General features: G+C 45.8%; 2 protein-coding genes across 4 annotated transcripts in view; one reads left to right on the top strand and one right to left on the bottom strand.

Moving 5' to 3' along the window:
* Nucleotides 1-24702, top strand: part of LOC116988938 (cytochrome P450 2D6-like) — a 160972-nt gene that overhangs the window by 76577 nt on the left and 59693 nt on the right. The gene's annotated exons all lie outside the window — the stretch shown is intronic.
* Nucleotides 359-22856, bottom strand: LOC116988941 (cytochrome P450 2D3-like). The gene is made up of 4 exons (XM_033045985.1): nucleotides 22626-22856; nucleotides 21336-21504; nucleotides 1233-1401; nucleotides 359-502 (listed from the first exon to the last, which is right to left on the bottom strand). The coding sequence occupies exons 1-4, from the start codon at nucleotides 22833-22835 to the stop codon at nucleotides 478-480; spliced, it is 573 nt and encodes a 190-aa protein (XP_032901876.1). The 5' UTR covers nucleotides 22836-22856; the 3' UTR covers nucleotides 359-477.

The raw sequence follows: 24702 nt of genomic DNA on the forward strand, positions 1-24702 counted from the left end.
CATTTAAAAATAAATTGGATAGTTATATGGACGGGAAAGGAATGGATGGTTATGGTCTGAGCGCAGGTATATGGGACTAGGGGAGAATACGTGTTCGGCACGGACTAGAAGGGTCGAGATGGCCTGTTTCCGTGCTGTAATTGTTATATGGTTATATGGTTATATGAAGGCTGAACTGAAGTCTATGAACAGCATCCTCACGTAGCCCCCCTTCTGGCTGTCAAGATGAGAGAGAGCGGTGTGCAAAACATGGTTTCCTTCTGTTACACACTGGCTTTGCCAAAGAGTGAAATTTCCCGCAGTAGTGTGACAATGAAATAAGGCAGAGGCTTCCTCAGTATTAACTCACCTTGTTCACCTTCAAAGGCTTTGTTTAAAAATCCAGCCTCTTCTGCAATTCGCAATTCGAGAGACTTCTTTCCGACCCCAAGGTTTTTCAGCGTCATTAGTGCAAATCTTCTCTGCTCTTTCCACCAGTCACCATACTTTGCAAACCCGATACCTGGATGGAGATTGCAGGAATATTGGTTCATTCAGATTTGTTTTCAGCCAGTCCTTTGAATAGAGCCTACAGAAATTGAGAGAATAACCCAGGCCCTCCTTGTGGTGGGGGTTTGTCATCTGTTCATACAATGCTCGTTCTCATAGTATACAGTTGTGTTAACATTGTACTCCATGAGACAGGATTAAGCAATCTGTAAGATTTTCACTGCCATGAAGACCTGGGAACAGGTTGACAGGAAGGTCACACTGATCGACCTGCTGGGTCTCATAGGATGAGAAAGAGAAATTCAAAGGCACGTTAACCTTATAAATGAGAAGATATTTGATGTTTTTGCAGGGTTAAAGGTGGAGAAATCTTCTGGATCTGACGTATCAGAGGCTGCTCTAAATTGCTAGATCCGTGACAGAAATGTTTAAATCTTTACAGGCCAAACATGAGGTGCCTGATGACTGGATGACAGCAAATGTGGTGCATTTATTCAAGTAAGACAGCAGGGATAAGCCAAGTAACAGAAAGAACCCTCCACCACCACCCTCTGCTTCCATGTACCAAGCCAATTTTGATCCAATTTGCCTATTTGGTTTGGCTCCCAATGGCTCTAATCTCTTTGGCCAGTTGCCCACGTGGGGACTTGAAAAAGGTCTGACCAAAGTCCCTGCAGACGACATAAGCTACACTGCCTTTCTTACCACTTATTTACTGTCTCTGGAGCCCACTTCACACTCACCTTCTCCAATCTGCTGAAAGAGCGTTTTGTTTACTGGGAGCTCTGGTTGGTCCGCAAAATCTTCTGATTTCTTCACCAGCGCCTCTTTCAGGGCCTTGTAGCCGCTCAACACCACCACGTTTGTCCACCCAAAGTCCAAGCTCATCACATCGCCGTACTTCTTCCGCAGCTTAAAGTGGAGGAGATGGGAGAAAGCATGAGGCTGTCATTGCAACTTTACACATGGAGGCCAAATGCAACATTGAACAAAGACAGAACAGTCGCTATTTTCTCACCGGACCCTGCACTGGTTTATTCCACAGGCTTTACTCCTATTGTCTCCTATCTGACACCCTTTTGTTTCTTTTTCATGTCGCATTTTGTTATTGACTCGACTCATCTGCCAACATCCCCCACCCACCCCCCTCACCTGCATCCTCCTCCCACTTGTCGAGCTTTACCCTGCCCAACTCTCTTTCCCAGCTATCTGCCGACTACTACAATCAGCCTGAAGAATGGTCCCAACCTGAAACGTCACCCGCTGATGTCTTCAGATTCAGAAGCATTTTATCGGGGTGCATCAATTCATGGTTTTGGAACAGCTCCATCCAATACCGCAAACAATTGCAGAGAATTGTGGACGAAGCCCAGACCATCGCACAAACCAACCTTCCTTCCATTGAGGCAAGGCCAGCAGCATAATCAAGGACCAGTCGCACCCTAGCTATTCCCTCTTCTTCCCTCTCCAATCAGGCAATATGTGTAAAGCCTCACACCTCCAGATTGAGGGACAGTTTTCTTCCCGGCTATTATCAGGCAACTGAACCATAGTACCAACAACCAGAGAGCAGTCCTGAGCTGCTGTCTACCTCACTGACGATCATTGGTCTATCTTTAATCGGACTTTACTGGACTTTAACTTGCACTAAACGTTTTTTCCGTTATCATGTATGTGTACACAGTGGATGGAGCGTTTGTAATCATGTGTTGACTTTCCGCTGACTGGTTAGCACGCAACAAAAGCTATTCACTGTACCTCGGTACAAGTGACAATAAACTAAACTGAAATTCCTCCAGAGATACTGCCTGACCTAAAATTGGAGAATTCATGTTCATACGGTTGGGTTGTAAGCGACCCAAGCGGTACATGAGGCGCTGTCCCTGCAGATTGGGTGCGGCCTCACTGTAGCAAACGGTGTCAAGGTCACTGGACAGAAGCAGAGAGACCAAGGGTTAAAGGTGGTCCCGGGTGTGTGGCCACTTCCTTCCCACGGTCTCTCTCCCTCTCTCTCCACTCGCTGTGTTTACCTTTGTGAATGACAGGTGCGGGTTGTGCAGATCCACTTGCAGAAGGTTGCCAAGGAAAGGCAGGGCCCGGGGCCCGGGAGGGTAGTTGCCACACTTCTTCCACCTCTTCATCAAGTCAAAGGCCAGGGCAAAGACGGTGCAGAACAAGGCCAGCGCCGGGAACCCGCCAAACACCCTGAGCACGACCCTGGGGAGAGCCGAGAACTCCATGTTCACCGGAGATAACGAGCGGCAAACTCACTGTGGACAGAGGGAGGCGAGCGGACTCCAGGTCGTATCCCCACCCTATTTACATAAACTTTGCAAACTCCCTCGGGGGTGCAGGTCCGGTAAAGACTGCAATGCAAAGACTACTCAGATTATTTGTCACAGACACAGCCATCTACTTCCACATTATGATCTCCGTCACCGGGTAAGTACATAAGTATTACATTTTTAACCCACTGATGGCATGCGGTTACAATTCCTGTTTGCGGATATAAATCAGCCGCTAACGAGGAACTCCCAGCCGACTCCCAAACACCCATCTACGATAATCCTATTTGTTATCATACTGCATCCACTCCTCACTGGTTCCACCACTCACCAACATACCAATTTACAGCAGCCAGTTTATCTCATTCAGCTGTGTTGGGGATATGGAAGTCTTGGAAGGAACCCCACCCCTCAACATCACTTGCACCATTTCTCTCACCTCTCACCCATTTTCAGATCAATCTGAAAACATCTCAGGAGTCAAACTATCCCATGATATCTACTACAAACCCACTGACTCCCACAGCAACCTAGACGACACCTCTTCCCATCCTCCCACCCTGTCTCTTGTAAGGCCACCATCCCTTTCTCTTAGTTTCTCCACCTCTGCAGCATCTGTTCTCAATTTGAGGTTTTCCACTCCAGACATTTGAAAAATGTCGTCCTCATTCAGGAAACAGAGCTTCACCCCCACTGTGGTCGACCAAGCTCTCATCTGCATCTCCTCCATACCACACAGTACTGCTCTAACTCCACCTTCCCCCTGACGGAACAGGATTAGAATTTCCTTAGTCCTTACCTTTCACCCCCACCCTCCGCTTCCAGCACATCATCCTTCAACATTTACGCAAGCTGTGATCCCACCACCCGTCAAGTCTAACCCTCCTCGCTACCTTCTGCAGGGACCATTCTCTCCCTAATTCCCTGGTTTGCTCATCCTACCCCACCCATCACTTCCATCCCCAGGCACTTCCACTTGCAACCTATTCAGGAGCCTGAACAGCCCTTCCAGGCGAGACACAATTTCATCTGTACTTCCAGAAAAACCTCGCGAAATTGCATTCAGCCTACTCTACATTGGTGAGACCAAATGCAGACCAGGCGTCTACTATGCTAAGCACTTGCACTCTGTCCACTATGGCCATATGGCTGTCCAGTTAATGTTGTTTTTAAATTGTCTTCCCCTTCCCACACTGACCTGCATGTCCTCGGCCTTCTCCACTGTCACGGTGAGACCCAACACAAACAAAAGGAACAGCACCTCATATTCCATCCGGGTGGTCTACGATCCAACGGCATGATCACTGAATGCTCCAATTTCAAGGAACACACACACCCTATCATCCTTTTCTCTCTCCTGTCTACCTTGGTCCCCTCACACACACCCATCACTCCCCAATGCACCCCATTACTGTTTCTTTCCCACTTCCCCCATTTGCTCCATCTGCCCATCTCCTACAATCTTCTTGCACTGGCATTTCTCCAACATCTCCCCAGAGCTCACCCCCTTCACCCCCTGTTGTCTCCATCTGCCACCAACCATCTTCCTCAATTCAACTCTTCACTTTGCTATCAGATACCAGGAACTAGTGTTCTCCACACATCACCTCCCAGCCTCTGTCACTATCTACACCCCTCCCCACCTGATTATTATAACTGCCAATCGACCCCTCTAATCCACCTACTGCTTGCTAGCACTTGTCCCATCACCATATGACATCCACACTCCCTCTACCAGTCTAGATGAAGGATCTCGACCCAAAGCATCAGATGGTGCCTGCAGCTCCCCTATTGTTTGTTCCCTCAATATCACCACTCTTTTCACTTCTGTAACTTCCTTGCAGCTTTCCTCCTCGATCTCCATCTCTATGTGCTGCCCTAAGGAACATTCCCACTCACACAATAGCTCCCTTCGCACTTAAGCAAATGGATTCCCTCCTTGATCTCTCAAAGGGTTTTCTCTCAGCACCATATCATTTTCCTTAATCAGTACTGATACCCCACACTTTTCTTTTCCTTCCTTACCTTTTGTGTGGAGGAAAGGTAAGTGATTATTCCTGTACACTTTGAGCCTGTTTACAAGTTATCACTACACCATAACCCTGTACAGTTGTTTGTCTCTGCAGCACATCAAACCTGTTCACCACTCTTAACATGTATCTTTTCCCTCATAGCAGTCTTAATCTGCACCCACCGACTGTATATCCAAGTTCATTACATGAAGGTGCTGCTTGTCAACCTGTTGCCCAATAAATTTATATTATTCAAACTAGGATATATTCCAGTGAATTTGCCAATCAAAGGCATTTGAATACTTGTACCTACAAAATAATTCTCCTTCACATTACTGTAGCTGTAACAAGCTGTAAATGTGGGGTCACTCGTAGCATTAGGAGAGTATGCTATTGGCCCAGATCATTATGGTCACTGGTGGTGTTGTTCAGTGCCGGTGGTGGCCACTATGTTTATTTCAGAGCAACACCGACGTAATCGATTTAAATGTGGACTTTGCTCATCTTCCAGGCAGTGTAGCTAAGGTCAGAAACACATCTGTTACGGCAGACAGAATGTACCAGTTGATAGTCACGGCCTACGCGAGTCGTACCAATGTCCCATAAATCCAGTTATCCACTAGGACTCCATGTTAAAGTTAAACAAACACTGATTTATTTGTAAGATGACCAAAACTTACATGCACAGCGGAGGAATGTTAATCACAGTAAAACACAGTCCGACACGGAACGACACGGTACGACACGGAACGACACGGTAAGGAAACCGTTTGACTCCACTGGTTATTTTGTGTGCTTCTTACTCTGTCTCTGAGGCACCAATTTGTTTCTTCAGCACTAAAGCACTAAAGCCATGTGAGCAGCAGGCCCTCAATAGGACATACTATATGTTTATCAAACCAGATAAACCTGATACACCAGTCTGTTCTAGACACGACATGAAACAAACACAGCAATTAAACATTATCTCACTATGCTTATTCTGCCTGTTAGAATAAAAGGAATTACATATCATTCTTGCCCCTTACAACATCCTTCCCCTCCATTTGAAATGAGATTAATTCTGGCTGGAGGTGCACGACATTCATTGTTTATATTTTTATTTAAGTTTGGAAACTAAACTAAAGATTACAACAATCCATAGTGCCATTAGGCTACACACACACACACACACACAGTATAACAGGACGTGCAAATTAATATGACATTTAGAATGATTGGTTCAAAATGAACATTTTGCTAAAATGATTTGATCATCTAGTCGTAAAAGTCTTGTAAAGTTTCTTCTACTTGTTTGCTCTAGTTGTACAAGTTAAAATTGGCCACTTTGTGAATATATTGATAGAAAGTCTGGAAAAAACGAATGGTTGCCTAGAAACTGGTTAGTAGCTGTAAAAAGACACGGAACTCAGAGAATAAATTCCACAGTGCAGTGGGCCCAAGGCATCATCGCACAAAGAATCATCTAAACGTGGGTTGGGCGTCTAAAGTTGAGATCAGGGAGTCCACGGATTCTCACGGGCTTCAAGATGGGTGGAAGAGTTTGGTCAAATGTTAGCTGCTAAGGATGGCAGTGGGACCCTGTATTTGTGGTCAGGGTGAAGATGGGTTCAAAGGATGGTGGGCGAGTGGGCCACACCAAGGATGCACAGAATCATAAGGTCATAAGTGATTGGAGCAGAATTCGGCCATTTGGCCCATCAAGTCTACTCGCATTCAATCATGGCTGATCTATCTCTCCCTCCTAACTCCATTCTCCTGCCTTCTCCCATAACTCCTGACACCTGTACTAATCAAGAATCTATCTATCTCTGCTTTAAAAATATCCACAGCCTTTTGTGGCAAAGAAATCCACACATTCACCACCCTCTGACTAAAGAAATTCTTCTCTCCCCTTCCTAAAGGAACCATTTAATTCTGAGGCTATGACCACTAGTCATAGACTCTCCCACTAGTGCAAACATCCTCTCAACATCCACTCTATCCATGCCTTTCAATATTTTGTATGTTTCAATGAGGTCCCCCCTCATTCTTCTAAACTCCAGTGTGTACAGGCCCAGTGCTGTTAACCCACTCATTCCTGGGATCATTCTTGTAAACGTCTTGATATGTCAGTTGGTGGTGTAGCACCAATCTGAGATGTCCCCACGATTCCTCCCTTTAAGTACGTTGCTTAGAAAACAACCCCCCCCCATCTCCCGGGGCCCGTTACTAACCGCTTGTGTTCAGATGCCCAAGGAGCTTCATAACTGACAATTAACAAAGCCGCTTAGCATAGGACATCACTGCACGATTCCTGGCCATCCATGCATGAGCAAGTCAGACCTACAGAGGATCCCACAGGGGAGAATGACCGACTTCATACAATTGCCACGAAGTTCCCAATTTTTGATTAAGTTTCATGGGGATGTCGTCATGGCAGACGGACTGACCTGAAGGGATGATACAGACGATGGGGCAAGCCAGGTAACGGGGCATTAAATCACTTTCACTCCCCTGGTGTGTAGCAACCAATCAGTGTGAATTGTTTATCCAATGTTTGTTCACAACTCGGATTAAAAAGCCAGTAACTGAAGGGAGAAATGCTGGAGTAACTCAGCGGTCCAGGCAGCATCTCTGAACATAAAGAGCAGGTGACGTTTTGGGTCGGGAAGAGCTATCACTTTTCTCCAGAGATGCTGCCCGACCCACTGAGTTGCTCAATCCCTTGTGTGTCTATCTTTGGTATAAACCAGCATTTGCAGTTCTTTGTTTCTCCATACCGAAGGGAAAACCGTCAGTGGAGAGTCTCCTCTCAACTGTCTGTAGATGGTCCAGGTTGAACCAGAGTTTGGTTCCTTGTAGCTAGTGGGCCCTGCCTCAGAGCAGAACGATCCTCTGAAAGCTACATTTGGAATAAGATACAGTAAATATAATTTTCGTACTTAACAATTTTTCAACTATTATCACACTTAAAGAAAAGAAAATCAATGTGTTTGTGATTTGATTACATGCACGTTAGTGAAGAATGGATGTCCTAGTTTTCTCTCCATTACATCTCATCTGGTTTTAACACAGAGACGATAGGGGAGAGGACAGAGGGTAATTCCGTATTTAGCTTCCCTGTAGTTCGGCCGTGGCTCATTTTCCTACAGAAAGAAGGTGAAGTGTTGGAGCAAGGACGTGAAGAAGATGAAGAGCTCCGTCTTTGCCAGCTTATAGGAAGCTCCCCCAAACACACACGGTGACCTAGGGGTGAGGGCTCTTTTTTGATACTGTCACACTCCTCCTAATATCTCCATCAACACAAAGATATTCATGATACGAGAGAATTTGTTACACTTACACTGTACATCAGGATGAGCACCATGAAGAGCAAGGCCCAGTTAGGGTGGTGGAGGTGGACCCTGTACCTGCAGCAAAAAGGCTCAATAATGTCCCCATCAGTTTGGAGTCCAGGAAACCTATGTTTGGCTGCGTTTCATCTGAGACCCAATAAGAGAACATGTGTTTAGGCAGAATGTACCAGTTAGATCACGTCAACAGTGCCGAGCGAGTCGTACCAATGTCCCATAAATTCCAGTTATCCACTAGACTCCATGTTTAAGTTAAACAAACACTGATTTATTTTGTAAGATGACCAAAACTTACATGCACGGCCAGGAATGTTTAATCACAGTAAAACACAGTCCGACACGGAACGACACGGAACGACACGGTAAGGAAACCGTTTGACTCCACTGGTTATTTTGTGTGCTTCTTACTCTGTCTCTGAGGCACCAATTTGTTTCTTCAGCACTAAAGCACTAAAGCCAGGTGAGCAGCAGCCCCTCAACAGGACATACTATATGTTTATCAAACCAGATAAACCTGATACACCAGTCTGTTCTAGACACGACATGAAACAAACACAGCAATTAAACATTATCTCACTATGCTTATTCTGCCTGTTAGAATAAAAGGAATTACAATATCATTCTTGCCCCTTACAACATCCTTCCCCTCCATTTGAAATGAGATTAATTCTGGCTGGAGGTGCACGACATTCATTATTTATATTTTTATTTAAGTTTGGAAACTAATCTAAAGATTACAACAATCCATTGTGCCATTAGGCTAACACACACACACACAGTATAACAGGACGTGCAAATTAATATGACATTTAGAATGATTGGTTCAAACTGAACATTTTGCTAAAATGATTTGATCAATCTAGTCGTAAAAGTCTTGTAAAGTTTCTTCTACTTGTTTGCTCTAGTTGTACAAGTTAAAATTGGCCACTTTGTGAATATATTGATAGAAAGTCTGGAAAAAACGAATGGTTGCCTAGAAACTGGTTAGTAGCTGTAAAAAGACACGGAACTCAGAGAATAAATTCCACAGTGCAGTGGGCCCAAGGCATCATCGCACAAATAAATCATCTAAACGTGGGTTGGGCGTCTAAAGTTGAGATCAGGGAGTCCACGGATTCTCACAGGCTTCAAGATGGGTGGAAGAGTTTGGTCAAATGTTAGCTGCTAAGGATGGCAGTGGGACCCTGTATTTGTGGTCAGGGTGAAGATGGGTTCAAAGGATGGTGGGCGAGTGGGCCACACCAAGGATGCACAGAATCATAAGGTCATAAGTGATTGGAGCAGAATTCGGCCATTTGGCCCATCAAGTCTACTCCGCATTCAATCATGGCTGATCTATCTCTCCCTCCTAACTCCATTCTCCTGCCTTCTCCCCATAACTCCTGACACCTGTACTAATCAAGAATCTATCTATCTCTGCTTTAAAAATATCCACAGCCTTTTGTGGCAAAGAAATCCACACATTCACCACCCTCTGACTAAAGAAATTCCTTCTCATCCCCTTCCTAAAGGAACCATTTAATTCTGAGGCTATGACCACTAGTCATAGACTCTCCCACTAGTGCAAACATCCTCTCAACATCCACTCTATCCATGCCTTTCAATATTTTGTATGTTTCAATGAGGTCCCCCCTCATTCTTCTAAACTCCAGTGTGTACAGGCCCAGTGCTGTTAACCCACTCATTCCTGGGATCATTCTTGTAAACGTCTTGATATGTCAGTTGGTGGTGTAGCACCAATCTGAGATGTCCCCACGATTCCTCCCTTTAAGTACGTTGCTTAGAAAACAACCCCCCCCCCCCCCCCCCCCCCCATCTCCCGGGGCCCGTTACTAACCGCTTGTGTTCAGATGCCCAAGGAGCTTCATAACTGACAATTAACAAAGCCGCTTAGCATAGGACATCACTGCACGATTCCTGGGCCATCCATGCATGAGCAAGTCAGACCTACAGAGGATCCCACAGGGAGAATGACCGACTTCATACAATTGCCACGAAGTTCCCAATTTTTGATTAAGTTTCATGGGGATGTCGTCATGGCAGACGGACTGACCTGAAGGGATGATACAGACGATGGGGCAAGCCAGGTAACGGGGCATTAATCACTTTCACTCCCCCTGGTGTGTAGCAACCAATCAGTGTGAATTGTTTATCCAATGTTTGTTCACAACTCGGATTAAAAAGCCAGTAACTGAAGGGAGAAATGCTGGAGTAACTCAGCGGTCCAGGCAGCATCTCTGAACATAAAGAGCAGGTGACGTTTTGGGTCGGGAAGAGCTATCACTTTTCTCCAGAGATGCTGCCCGACCCACTGAGTTGCTCAATCCCTTGTGTGTCTATCTTGGTATAAACCAGCATTTGCAGTTCTTTGTTTCTCCATACCGAAGGGAAAACCGTCAGTGGAGAGTCTCCTCTCAACTGTCTGTAGATGGTCCAGGTTGAACCAGAGTTTGGTTCCTTGTAGCTAGTGGGCCCTGCCTCAGAGCAGAACGATCCTCTGAAAGCTACATTTTGGAATAAGATACAGTAAATATAATTTTCGTACTTAACAATTTTTCAACTATTATCACACTTAAAGAAAAGAAAATCAATGTGTTTGTGATTTGATTACATGCACGTTAGTGAAGAATGGATGTCCTAGTTTTCTCTCCATTACATCTCATCTGGTTTTAACACAGAGACGATAGGGGAGAGGACAGAGGGTAATTCCGTATTTAGCTTCCCTGTAGTTCGGCCGTGGCTCATTTTCCGGGAGAAAGAAGGTGAAGTGTTGGAGCAAGGACGTGAAGAAGATGAAGAGCTCCGTCTTTGCCAGCTGCTCCCCCAAACACACACGGTGACCTGTGGGGTGAGGGCTCTTTTTTGATACTGTCACACTCCTCCTCCATATCTCCCATCAACACAAAGATATTCATGATACGAGAGAATTTGTTACACTTACACTGTACATCAGGATGGAGCACCATGAAGAGCAAGGCCCAGTTTAGGGTGGTGGAGGTGGACCCTGTACCTGCAGCAAAAAGGCTCAATAATGTCCCCATCAGTTTGGAGTCCAGGAAACCTATGTTTTGGCTGCGTTTCATCTGAGACCCAAATAAGAGAACTTGTGTTTAGTGTAGAATCAAAGATAGATCATGGGAACAGTGCCGAGAGAAAAGCAAAAGCTGAGAATTGTTGATCTGAAATTGATGGGCATCATCGAACCCTTCATGTAATTGAAGATCCAATTGGTACAGAGCATTGCACAATGCTATCCGTGAAAATGACACAGAGAGGCTTCAGGGGATATAGACAGGAGAAGTGAACAGGTGAGGAAATGGCAGACAGAATATGATGAGGATGCTCCACATTGATGGATAATGGAAAGAAAGGCTATTTCCAGGTGAAGAATTGAAAAGACTGGTGTTCAGAGAGAAATGGGTGCGCTATGAACCAAATGCGTGGAAATGGGACCAGTTTAGATTGTACAATAGTCAGAATGGACTGTTTCTGTAATGCAAACTCCATGATGAATCTATGATAAAGAACATACAGATACACAAATTAATTCAGATGGTAAAGTGCGGCACGGTGGCGCAGCGGCAGTGTTGCAGCCTTACAGCGCCTGCAACGCGGGAGACCAGGGTTCGATCCCGACTATTGGTGCTGTCTACGGCGTTTGTACGCTCTCCCAGTGACCGCGGGGGTTTTCTCCGAGACTACGTTTTCCTCCCACACCCAAAAACGTACAGGTATGTAGGTTAATTGGCTTGGTGTATGTGTAAATTGTCCCGAGTGTGTGCAGGATAGTGTTAATGTGCGGGAATCGTTGGACAGCGCGGACTCGGTGTGCAGCAGGAAGATTTGAGTACAACTATAGAGATATTTTGCTCCATTATATACGACCCAGGTGAGTCTGCGCCTGGAATATTGTTTCTGGCCTCACAATCTAAGGAAGGACAGGTAACAATACCGAGTGTAGGGCACTGCAATTACAGTCCCTTCGTCACCAAGGAGGCAACATGGGAAAGGAATGGAAAACACGACCACATAAAGCACTGGGATCAATTTTCCTCCAGGGATGAATAAAGTTTTAACGTAACATATTGTGCCTGGAATCCCCCAATAATCATCACCTACCTTCTCCCGTTGTGTAAAGAAAGCATCAATGAAGTCCCTGGGATCATCTGGATCCCATGTATCTTTGTGCCTTGTGATTCTTTCTTCGATAAACCGAATGATTTTATCGTGATTTTCATATATTTTGTTTTGTGGGCCCGGGAGGTGTCGAACAAAAGGGAAGGTATTCGTCAGCTGAAACAAAGACAGGACTTGAAATTAAATACATTCTTATTCATAAGGGGATTGAAGGCTTTGTGGCCAAGTTTGCAGATGATGCTAAGATGGGTGGAGCGGCAGCTAGTGCAGAGGAAGCAAGGACTCTGCAGAAGGACTTGGACAAGTTAGGAGCGTGGGCAGAGAAGTGGCAGATGAAATTCAGTATAGCAAAGTGCGGATTTGGTAATAAGAATAAAGGTATAGATTATTTTCTAAATGGCGAGAGAATCCAGAAATCAGAGGGTCAAGGGTTACAGGGAGAAGGCAAGAAAATGGGATTTGAGGCAGAGATCAGTCATGATTGAATGGCGGAGTAGACTTGATGAGCCGAATGACCTAATTTTATTCCCATAACTTGTGAGCGAACAAAATGTAGTTTTCACCGTGATACTGTGAGCCAGGATGCGACGGAAGGTGTACATTTATTATTGTACGACCTGCCACGGGGACTGTGCCCTGTGATGTCCTCTCTGCCCGACCATCACTGGTGGCTGTGGCATGTCTGTGGCTGTGGCATGCCAGGCAGGTTGTAGTAGAATAATCCTGCGGGGACTGATCCAGATAGGAGCCAGCTCCAGAATAATTTGCTGCTGTGTGTTACCACTACCCACCTCGCCCCAGCCCAACCGCTTCAGGACAGTGGTGCATTTCTCAATCCTCTCATTGCCTTCTGCTGTGAGCAGCAAGAGGAGAAGGCCAGAGTAGATCTTCACTCAAATACCCAATTATGGCCTCACTGCTTGTCCTCCAAGGTCCCATCTGATCCATATTCACCATGTGCTAATATTTCATAAGATAACCCTCCACACACATTTTCAAAATCAAACAAAAAGCTGTAGATGCTGAAAATGTGGAATAAAAACAGAAACACTCAGCAGTTTTGTGTCTGTGGCTTCCTGTAATGTTAGAATGAGGACGAATGTAAACTTGAGGCATAATACCTCGACCTCCATCCAGACATGTTCCAACCTTCAGACCTCAATATCAATCTCAACAACTTCACATAACTTGCTTCCTCAGTTTATATCAGAACCGTCCGGTTCTGCTGTAAATTACCCATCTATAATATTTACTCAGTTCCTTTCTCTCTACTACCACCGGCTTGAATACATTTGAGACGGACTTGTAGGCAGAGCCTTACATTGCCCACAAGTCAGGACTCGAAATTAACGGTTGCCCGGGTGCCATTGACCACCCAAAGCGCCGCCGGGCAACCTAAACACCGAGTCATTTTGCCCAGCTTGGCAACCAGATACTGGTTTGTACCGAAGATAGACACAAAAAAACTGGAGTAACTCCGCGGGTCAGGCAGCATCTATGGAGAAAAGGAACGCGACGTTTTTTGTCGGTTGTGACGGCTGTATTGCATGGGAAAGATACTAGGTGCGGGGTGAGGAAGTGTCGCAGCGAAAGACGGGTCCCGCACAGCAGCTTCAGCGACCGCGACAGCGGCTTCATCTCCTCCTCCTCCTCCCGCCCCCCGCCCGCCCTGATAAGGGCCGCTGCTTGCAAACCCGCTTACGGGCCTTTTAAAAAAAACCCTCCCGCACGCCGAGGCCGGGAGGAGGGAGGGAGGGGGAGGCCTCGGCGTGCGGGAGGGTTTTCTTTTAAAGCGCCGTTAGCGGGTTTGCAAGCAGCGGCCCTTATCAGGGCGGGCGGGGGAGCGGGAGGAGGAGGAGATGAAGCCGCTAATTCGTTCAAGAACTCCAGAGCTTCTTCTGCAATTCGCAGCTCCAGCGATTTTTTCCCCAGTCCAAAGTTTCTCATTACGGAAAGTGAGAATTTTCTCTGCTCCTTCCACCAATGGCCATATCTTGCGAAGGCAATACCTGCCAGGAACAACAAAAATGATGAGGACGCAGAGAAGCACAAAGAAGTAAGATGTTTCTCCCCATTGTAAGGGATGTAAGTTTAAGGTGACGAGGACGGAAGTTTAGAGGGACCGAAGGAAGGACAACCTCTCACCTAGAGAGTGCTTGGAATTTGGAATGCGTTAATAAGGGGCTGGTACATATTGATAAGCATTTAAGATGTACCTTGAACCACCAAGGCCTACACGCCTTGTAGATTCAAGATACATTTTAAATGTTGATTTATAATTAACTCGAGGCTAATTCGTTCAAGAACTCCAGAGCTTCACCTGAATCCTGCCTGAGTTGTCAGGGCCAACAACTTTCAGTGGCATAAGAAGAGGAATACGCAGGAAGGAATATGAGCAGCATATTGATTTACAGGTTGGCTTGGTTGGCCATCCCATTTTGTCTTCCTCTCTCATTTTAGTGAAGAGTAGTAATTCACAATTTGTCATCACACATGTACCAGAACAGATTCCAAATATCCTGCTGCGGTGATGAGAATCTTGTTTACTTAAACTGAAGTGCTGCTTCATGCAAAACTCACTGAGGTATGACTGTAACATTGCAGAGACGTTTATATCCAATGCCAAACATTAAATCATTGAACAACTCAAAGTGATTTATTTTGCACACCAGAGTAAAGGCAATTATAGAGAGTTTACGAGGATGGAGTCTCCAATATAGAGTCAAGTTTTATTGTCATGTGTCCCAGTTAGGACAAAGAAATTCTTGCTTGCTGCAGCACAACAGAATATGTAAAGATAGGACACAACGGGACAAAAAAGGTTCAGTGTGTATATATACACATGCACACATACTCAATAAATAAACTAATATAAACACATAAACATTCATACTCATTTTCCCTGTTCACACAGAGACCGACCCCTCAAGCCACAATGTTTAGAGTGCGTTGATCATGGACAGAAACAGCTAAAGTCAAACAATTGCTGACTCTCTGCCTGGGGAAGTTCACTCACTTGGAGCCTAGTTCACACTCACCTCCTCCGGTCCTCTCAATGAGCTTCTTATATATTGGAAGGACTGGCCGGTCCGCAAAATCTTCAGATTTTTTCACCAGCGCCTCTTTCAGGGTTTTGTAGCCGCTCAGCACCACCACGTTTGTCCACCCAAAGTCTAAGCTCATCACATCACCATACTTCTCCCGCAACTGGACGTGGGGAAAAGATGGGCAAAAGCACGAGGCTGTTATTGTAACTCACTCTCAGAGGTCAAGTGCAACATTGAACAGAGAGAGCACAGTCGCAAAGTTCTCAATCAGATCCCCCACACTGGTTTGTTCAGTCCCCATGGTCCTGTTGGTACTGAGCTGCTGGGAGCCTGGCTCTCCAGTGTAGGCGATGACAAGATGTCAACTATCTCATCGGGTCACTCTGACAAGGAAATGACTCGGAAATTGTGCTGTAAACCCCAGGACAAAATTAGCACAGTGAAGGAAGGGCATATTGTTCAAGAATTGGTCAGAAAATGATGTACCAACACGGATCTAACCTTGAGCATGAAACAAGTTGGCATTCTGGTAGAGTAGCAGTTTGATGAATTACATGTTAAGTAACATGGATGACTGTTAAGTAACTAAATGGTTGAGTTATTGGTGGAGTGGTGCCAGCTGATAATTGAAAGAGATACAATTTATATGGGCAAGAGAGTGATTACATGCCAAACAAACCTTTAGAGTTTCAGTCATCAGAAGATAAATAGAGGTATCTTGCTGTTCTGTCCTTCAGTGAATGATCATTTTAATTATTGATTACAGAATTGTGAGAGTCATGGCCTGCAGTAAGGAGCAAAGAAAACCTTAAAAACATTGGAGAAGAAACTGTATAAAAGAAGGGCTGTCAGAGACACTGGTAGTGACAATTTTGTGGGACAACCGTTGCAGGAAGAGGACCCTAATAGCCCTGTCTCACGGTGCGAGTCCACCCACGAGTGAAAGAAAAAACTAACTCATGGTTGTCTATGAGATTCCAAGTTTATGTTCACGAGCTTCAACGAGTTCCCACGTGTATGTCTAAGTTTGCCGTTTACTTCTCATTTCTGCGATGTACCAAGTTCCTCTCCCGAGTTACCAAGCTCCTCTCCCGAGTTACTCTTGAGCCAACAACGACTACTGACGTGTGGAAAAATCATCACATGGATAAAAATGATGTCATGCAGTTTTTTTTTTTACTACAAAAAGCCTCCCATGACCATGGACAGAACTGCTCCGATGATCAGCTTCTCCGTGTCTCTTAGATGTAGCTGCATTCTTCTCGGGGACACCGCTCGAATTTCAGATTCTGCTCAGATGCGTTCCCCACATAAATGAACGAATTGTGACAACCCATTCATTTGTTTGCAAACTCCAGCCACAGGCAACGTACCTCGTATTTTTTCCAAGGGCGGTGCAGTGCGTAAGTGACATGGTGATGTCTTGTCATGTAATTAACTGCTGTGTGTTTGCAAACAAAAAAAACAGGCAGCTTTTAACATTTTATCAAATCGTTGCCTATCATTGCTACAATGCAATCAATGGCATTTAAAGTACTTGCTGTCAAAAAAAGCACAAAACGTAAAGGTGTTTAAGAAACGGACTGCTGGAAAAATTCAAAGCTTTTGTAAATCGATTAAGTTCAGGTAGAAGTTGAACTCAAAGATTTAAATATATGAGGAAGGATGTACTAGCACTTTAGAGGGTCCAGAGGAGATTTACAAGAATGATTCCAGGAATGAGTGGGTTAGCATATGATGAGCCTTTGACATCACTGGGCCTGTGCTCGCTGGAGTTAAGAACGTTGGGGGGGACGGGACCTAATTGAAACTAACAGAATAGTGAAAGGCATAGAGTGGATGGGGAAAGGATGTTTCCAGTGGTGGGAGAGGCCACGATAAGAGGTTATAGCCTCAGAATTAAAGGACGCTCCTTTAGAAAGGCGAGGAGAAACTTCTTTCGTCAGAGGGTAGATAATATGTGGAACTCGGTGCCACGGAAGGCAGCGGAGGCCAAGTCAATGGATATTTTTAGGCAGTTTGTAGTAGAATAATCCTGCGGTGGTTGATCCAGATAGGAGCCAGCTTCAGAATAATTTGCTGCTGTGTGTTACCACTAACCATCTCACCCCAGCCCAGCTGCTTCAGGGCGCAGTGGTGCATTTCTCAATCCTCTCATTGCCTTCTGCTGTGAGCAGCAAGAGAAGGCCTGAGTAGATCTTCACTCAGATAACGTTGCCTATTTCCTTCGCTCAATAGATGTTGCTGCACCCGCTGAGTTTCTCCAGCATTTTGTGTACACCCAATTATGGTCTCACTGCTTGTCCTTTAAGGACCCATCTGATCCATATTCACCATGTGCTAATATTTCATAAGATAACCCTCCACACGCATTTTGAAAATCAAAATCAGAACTGAGAAAGAGAGAACACAAGTTAGTTTTAGGTTGTGGGAGGTGGGACAGAGCGAGTAGGATTAACTAATTAATTCTTGGTTTTATTAACGGCTGATGAAGCCATTTAATTAATAGGTTAATGAGGCTCATTAATGAGTGAGAACATAAAGCAAGAAATATGTAAAGTTAATGCTTAGTAGATTGTTAATGAAATTACAGAGTGTTAATGAAATTACAGAGAACTCAAATAAATGTTACATTCCCACTCCAACGTGTGTCCGTGGCTTCCTGTAATGTTATAATGAGGACCAACGTAAACTTGAGGCATAATACCTCGACCTTCTTCCAGACACATTCCAACCTTCTGAACTCAATATCAATCTCAACAACTTCACATAACTTGCTTCCTCTGTTTATATCAGAACGTCCGCTTCTGCTGTAAATTACCCATCTATAATATTTACTCAATTATTTTCTCTCTACTACCACCGGCTGGAATACATTTGAGACGGACTTATACGCAGAGCCTTACATTGCCCACAAGTGGTACATTGTCAAATGAACAATCTGCCTTACCTGGCCCCAAAATCCACCTTCCAATACACAGCTTTCTTCAAGTACGTGCAAAAATGTAAGGAACTTTTCGTCACAATATTCAAAACGTTCTCCAAAGATAATCGAACAGATAATATTTGCAGTTGCATAAGTCAAGTGGAAGTGTGGATCAAAAGGGCAACCTGAATAAATGGAAAGGTATTATAGGTATTTTTTCCCCAAAGTAACGACGGTAGAAACAATGAAATGCTGAAGAAACAGTCTGTAGTAGGACATATATCAGCTGACATAAGATGAAGGTTGTATGATTACAATCTTAAAGATAGTGGAGTCAAGGGATATGGGGAGAAGGCTGGAATGTGGATGATCAGCCATGATCACAGTGAATGACGGTGCTGGCTCGAAGGGCCGAATGGCCTACACTTACACCTATTGCCTATCCTTTCTATTCCTGTTGGCACAAACTGCTCATTGTTGCTTTTTCATGAGGTTCCCATTTCCAGTCATTTGGAACACTGCTTAACAGCACAAAAGGTTCTCACTTATACAACTTTGGTTCTTCAATGCTCAGTCACATGGCCTAATGGATCTTGGTTGACTAACATGGCAGTTTTGGAACCTCTTCACGTGGGACAAGCAACATCAATGCAGCTGTCAAATAGTGTCATCCCTCTCAGGTGAGCCCTGCTCTATCTTCAAGAGAAAGGTGAAACATTATCACAGCTCTCTTATTCCCCCCCCCCCTCCCCCCCACCCAATTAGTCCCTGGTGAGATGGGAGGTTGCAGTCCGAATGGCCCCTGGGAAGAAACTCCTTCTCAACCTCTCCGTTCTCACTGCATGGCAACGGAGGCGTTTGCCTGACCGTGGCAGCTGGAACAGTCCGTTGCATGGGTGGAAGGTGTCTCCCATGATTTTATTTGCTCTGGAGTTGCACCTCCTGTTGTATAGTTCCTGCAGGGGGGCGAGTGAAGTTCCCATGGTGCGTTCGGCCGAACGCACTACTCTCTGCAGAGCCTTCTTGTCCTGGGCAGAGCAATTCCCAAACCAGATGGTAATATTTCCGGACAAGATGCTTTCCACAGCCGCTGAGTAGAAGCACTCGAGGATCCTCGGAGACACTCTGAATTTCCTCAATTGCCTGAGGTGGTAAAGGCGCTGCCTTGCCTTACTCACGAGTGCTGCGGCGTGTGATGTCCATGTCATATCCTCAGAGATGTGGACTCCCAGATATTTAAAACAGCTCACCCTATCTACAGTATCCCCATTTATCCTCAATGGAGTGTACGCCCTCGGATGATGTGCCCTCCTAAAGTCCACGATCAGCTCCTTAGTTTTTTTGATGTTCAAGAGGAGGCTGTTGTCCTGGCACCAGAGTGCTAGATCAGCCACCTCCTCCCGGTAGGCCTTCTCATCATAGAAGTGGCATCACAGTGTCATCAGCAAACTTAATTATTGAGTTGGAGCTGAACCTAGCCACACAGTCACAATAGGGGGCTGAGGACGCAACCCTGGGGCGATCCTGTGCTCAGGGTGAGGGACTTTGATGTATTCCCTCCCATCTTGACTACCTGGGGCCTGGCGGTGAGAAAGTCCAGGGCCCAGGCACACAGGGGGGTGTTGAGCCCTAATTCCAGTAGCTTCCCGGCCAGTCTGGTGGGAACTATCATGTTGAAGGCTGAACTGAAATCTATGAACAGCATCCTCACGTAGCCCCCCTTCTGGCTGTCAAGATGAGAGAGAGCGGTGTGCAAAACATGGTTTCCTTCTGTTACACACTGGCTTTGCCAAAGAGTGAAATTTCCCGCAGTAGTGTGACAATGAAATAAGGCAGAGGCTTCCTCAGTATTAACTCACCTTGTTCACCTTCAAAGGCTTTGTTTAAAAATCCAGCCTCTTCTGCAATTCGCAATTCGAGAGACTTCTTTCCGACCCCAAGGTTTTTCAGCGTCGTTAGTGCAAATCTTCTCTGCTCTTTCCACCAGTCACCATACTTTGCAAGCGCGATACCTGGATGGAGATTGCAGGAATATTGGTTCATTCAGATTTGTTTTCAGCCAGTCCTTTGAATAGAGCCTACAGAAATTGAGAGAATAACCCAGGCCCTCCTTGTGGTGGGGGTTTGTCATCTGTTCATACAATGCTCGTTCTCATAGTATACAGTTGTGTTAACATTGTACTCCATGAGACAGGATTAAGCAATCTGTAAGATTTTCACTGCCATGAAGACCTGGGAACAGGTTGACAGGAAGGTCACACTGATCGACCTGCTAGGTCTCAAAGGCTGTGCATTGGCAATTCCACTTATTTACTTCATTGAATACAGTAACTAGTGACAAGTGGTGAAACCCACACCCGCAATTCAAGGCATTTTAAAAGGGGGGTTTTCCTCAGTTAATGGTAAAAGCCAGTAACATTTATGGCATAATTCTCACACTGGCTTTTAACTGAAACTGCAGTTATGATAAACAGGACAACAAGTTACCTTGAGAGAGCACCTTCCTTTCTAATTATAAAAACTGACAGACAAGAGTGGGTTGAATAAAGAGAGAGGCACTGTAGATCTTGGAGTGTCGGCAAAAGTGGAAAATGTGTGATCTGTATTCACTGGGACAAAGGAATTCATAGCGGGAGAATTCAGGGAGGGAGAAAGAGAAATTCAAAGGCACGTTAACCTTATAAATGAGAAGATATTTGATGTTTTTGCAGGGTTAAAGGTGGAGAAATCTTCTGGATCTGACATGTATCAGAGGCTGCTCTAAATTGCTAGATCCGTGACAGAAATGTTTAAATCTTTACAGGCCAAACATGAGGTGCCTGATGACTGGATGACAGCAAATGTGGTGCATTTATTCAAGCAAGACAGCAGGGATAAGCCAAGTAACAGAAAGAACCCTCCACCACCACCCTCTGCTTCCATGTACCAAGCCAATTTTGATCCAATTTGCCTATTTGGTTTGGCTCCCAATGGCTCTAATCTCTTTGGCCAGTTGCCCACGTGGGGACTTGAAAAAGGTCTGACCAAAGTCCCTGCAGACGACATAAGCTACACTGCCTTTCTTACCACTTATTTACTGTCTCTGGAGCCCACTCCGCACTCACCTTCTCCAATCTGCTGAAAGAGCGTTTTGTATACTGGGAGCTCTGGTCGGTCCGCAAAATCTTCTGATTTCTTCACCAGCGCCTCTTTCAGGGCCTTGTAGCCGCTCAACACCACCACGTTTGTCCACCCAAAGTCCAAGCTCATCACATCGCCGTACTTCTTCCGCAGCTTAAAGTGGAGGAGAAGGGAGAAAGCATGAGGCTGTCATTGTAACTTTACTCATGGAGGCCAAATGCAACATTGAACAAAGACAGAACAGTCGCTATTTTCTCACCGGACCCTGCACTGGTTTATTCTGCAGACTTTACTCCTATTGTCTCCTATCTGACACTCTTTTGTTTCTTTTTCATGTCGCATTTTGTTATTGACTCGACTCATCTGCCAACATCCCCCACCCACACCCCTCACCTGTATCCTCCTCCCACTTGTCGAGCTTTACCCTGCCCAACTCTCTTTCCCAGCTATCTGCCGACTACTACAATCAGCCTGAAGAATGGTCCCAACCTGAAACGTCACCCGCTGATGTCTTCAGATTCAGAAGCATATTATCGGGGTGCATCAATTCATGGTTTTTGAACAGCTCCATCCAATACCGCAAACAATTGCAGAGAATTGTGGACGAAGCCCAGACCATCACACAAACCAACCTTCCTTCCATTGAGGCAAGGCCAGCAGCATAATCAAGGACCAGTCGCACCCTAGCTATTCCCTCTTCTTCCCTCTCCAATCAGGCAATATGTGTAAAGCCTCACACCTCCAGATTGAGGGACAGTTTTCTTCCCGGCTATTATCAGGCAACTGAACCATAGTACCAACAACCAGAGAGCAGTCCTGAGCTGCTGTCTACCTCACTGGCGATCATTGGTCTATCTTTAATCGGACTTTACTGGACTTTAACTTGCACTAAACGTTTTTTTCCATTATCATGTATGTGTACACAGTGGATGGAGCGTTTGTAATCATGTGTTGACTTTCCGCTGACTGGTTAGCACGCAACAAAAGCTATTCACTGTACCTCGGTACAAGTGACAATAAACTAAACTGAAATTCCTCCAGAGATACAGCCTGACCTAAAATTGGAGAATTCATGTTCATACGGTTGGGTTGTAAGCGACCCAAGCGGTACATGAGGCGCTGTCCCTGCAGATTGGGTGCGGCCTCACTGTAGCAAACGGTGTCAAGGTCACTGGACAGAAGCAGAGAAAGACCAAGGGTTAAAGGTGGTCCCGGGTGTGTGGCCGCTTCCTTCCCACGGTCTCTCTCCCTCTCTCTCCACTCGCTGTGTTTACCTTTGTGAATGACAGGTGCGGGTTGTGCAGATCCACTTGCAGAAGGTTGCCGAGGAAAGGCAGAGCCCGGGGCCCGGGAGGGTAGTTGCCACACTTCTTCCACCTCTTCATCAAGTCAAAGGCCAGGGCAAAGACGGTGCAGAACACGGCCAGCGCCGGGAACCCGCCAAACACCCTGAGCACGACCCCGGGGAGAGCCGTGAACTCCATGTTCCCTGGAGATAACGAGCGGCAAACTCACTGTGGACAGAGGGAGGCGAGCGGACTTCAGGTCGTATCCCCACCCTATTTACATAAACTTTGCAAACTCCCTCGGGGGTGCAGGTCCGGTAAAGACTGCAATGGAAATGTTTACAACTACTCAGATTATTTGTCACAGACACAGCCAATCTACTTCCACATTATGATCTCCGTCACCGGGTAAGTACATAAGAATTACATTTTTAACCCACTGATGGCATGCGGTTACAATTCCTGTTTGCAGATATAAATCAGCCGCTAACGAGGAACTCCCAGCCGACTCCCAAACACCCATCTACGATAATCCTATTTGTTATCATACTGCATCCACTCCTCACTGGTTCCACCACTCACCAACATACCAATTTACAGCAGCCAGTTTATCTCATTCAGCTGTTTTGGGGATATGGAAGTCTTGGAAGGAACCCCACCCCTCAACATCACTTGCACCATTTCTCTCACCTCTCACCCATTTTCAGATCAATCTGAAAACATCTCAGGAGTCAAACTATCCCATGATATCTACTACAAACCCACTGACTCCCACAGCAACCTAGACGACACATCTTCCCATCCTCCCACCCTGTCTCTTGTAAGGCCACCATCCCTTTCTCTTAGTTTCTCCACCTCTGCAGCATCTGTTCTCAAGTTGAGGTTTTCCACTCCAGACATTTGAAAAATGTCGTCCTCATTCAGGAAACAGAGCTTCACCCCCACTGTGGTCGACCAAGCTCTCATCTGCATCTCCTCCATACCACACAGTACTGCTCTAACTCCACCTTCCCCCTGACGGAACAGGATTAGAATTTCCTTAGTCCTTACCTTTCACCCCCACCCTCCGCTTCCAGCACATCATCCTTCAACATTTACGCAAGCTGTGATCCCACCACCCGTCAAGTCTAACCATCCTCGCTACCTTCTGCAGGGACCATTCTCTCCCTAATTCCCTGGTTTACTCATCCTTCCCCACCCATCACTTCCATCCCCAGGCACTTCCACTTGCAACCTATTCAGGAGCCTGAACAGCCCTTCCAGGCGAGACACAATTTCATCTGTACTTCCAGAAAAACCTCGCGAAATTGCATTCAGCCTACTCTACATTGGTGAGACCAAATGCAGACCAGGCGTCTACTATGCTAAGCACTTGCACTCTGTCCACTATGGCCATATGGCTGTCCAGTTGATGTTGTTTTTAAATTGTCTTCCCCTTCCCACACTGACCTGCATGTCCTCGGCCTTCTCCACTGTCACGGTGAGACCCAACACAAACGAGAGGAACAGCACCTCATATTCCACCCGGGTGGTCTACGATCCAACGGCATGATCACTGAATGCTCCAATTTCAAGGAACACGCACACCCTATCATCCTTTTCTCTCTCCTGTCTACCTTGGTCCCCTCACACACACCCATCACTCCCCAATGCACCCCATTACTGTTTCTTTCCCACTTCCCCCATTTGCTCCATCTGCCCATCTCCTACAATCTTCTTGCACTGGCATTTCTCCAACATCTCCCCAGAGCTCACCCCCTTCACCCCCTGTTGTCTCCATCTGCCACCAACCATCTTCCTCAATTCAACTCTTCACTTTGCTATCAGATACCAGGAACTAGTGTTCTCCACACATCACCTCCCAGCCTCTGTCACTATCTACACACCTCCCCACCTGATTATTATAACTGCCAATCGACCCCTCTAATCCACCTACTGCTTGCTAGCACTTGTCCCATCACCATATGACATCCACACTCCCTCTACCAGTCCAGATGAAGGATCTCGACCCAAAGCATCAGATGGTGCCTGCAGCTCCCCTATTGTTTGTTCCCTCAATATCACC

This window comes from Amblyraja radiata, chromosome 28, assembly GCF_010909765.2.
Source record: "Amblyraja radiata isolate CabotCenter1 chromosome 28, sAmbRad1.1.pri, whole genome shotgun sequence".
NCBI classification, from domain to species: domain Eukaryota; kingdom Metazoa; phylum Chordata; class Chondrichthyes; order Rajiformes; family Rajidae; genus Amblyraja; species Amblyraja radiata.

What these genes read in the sequence shown, in the direction of transcription:
- LOC116988941 (XM_033045985.1), bottom strand. Translation starts at nt 22,835, where the DNA reads ATGGAGTTCACGGCTCTCCCCGGGGTCGTGCTCAGGGTGTTTGGCGGG. An exon ending in CTTTCAGCAGATTGGAGAAG is followed by an intron (nt 1,402 to 21,335) that starts GTGAGTGCGGAG and finishes CTCCACTTTAAG; the next exon opens with CTGCGGAAGAAGTACGGCGA. An exon ending in CTTTCAGCAGATTGGAGAAG is followed by an intron (nt 503 to 1,232) that starts GTGAGTGTGAAG and finishes ATCTCCATCCAG; the next exon opens with GTATCGGGTTTGCAAAGTAT.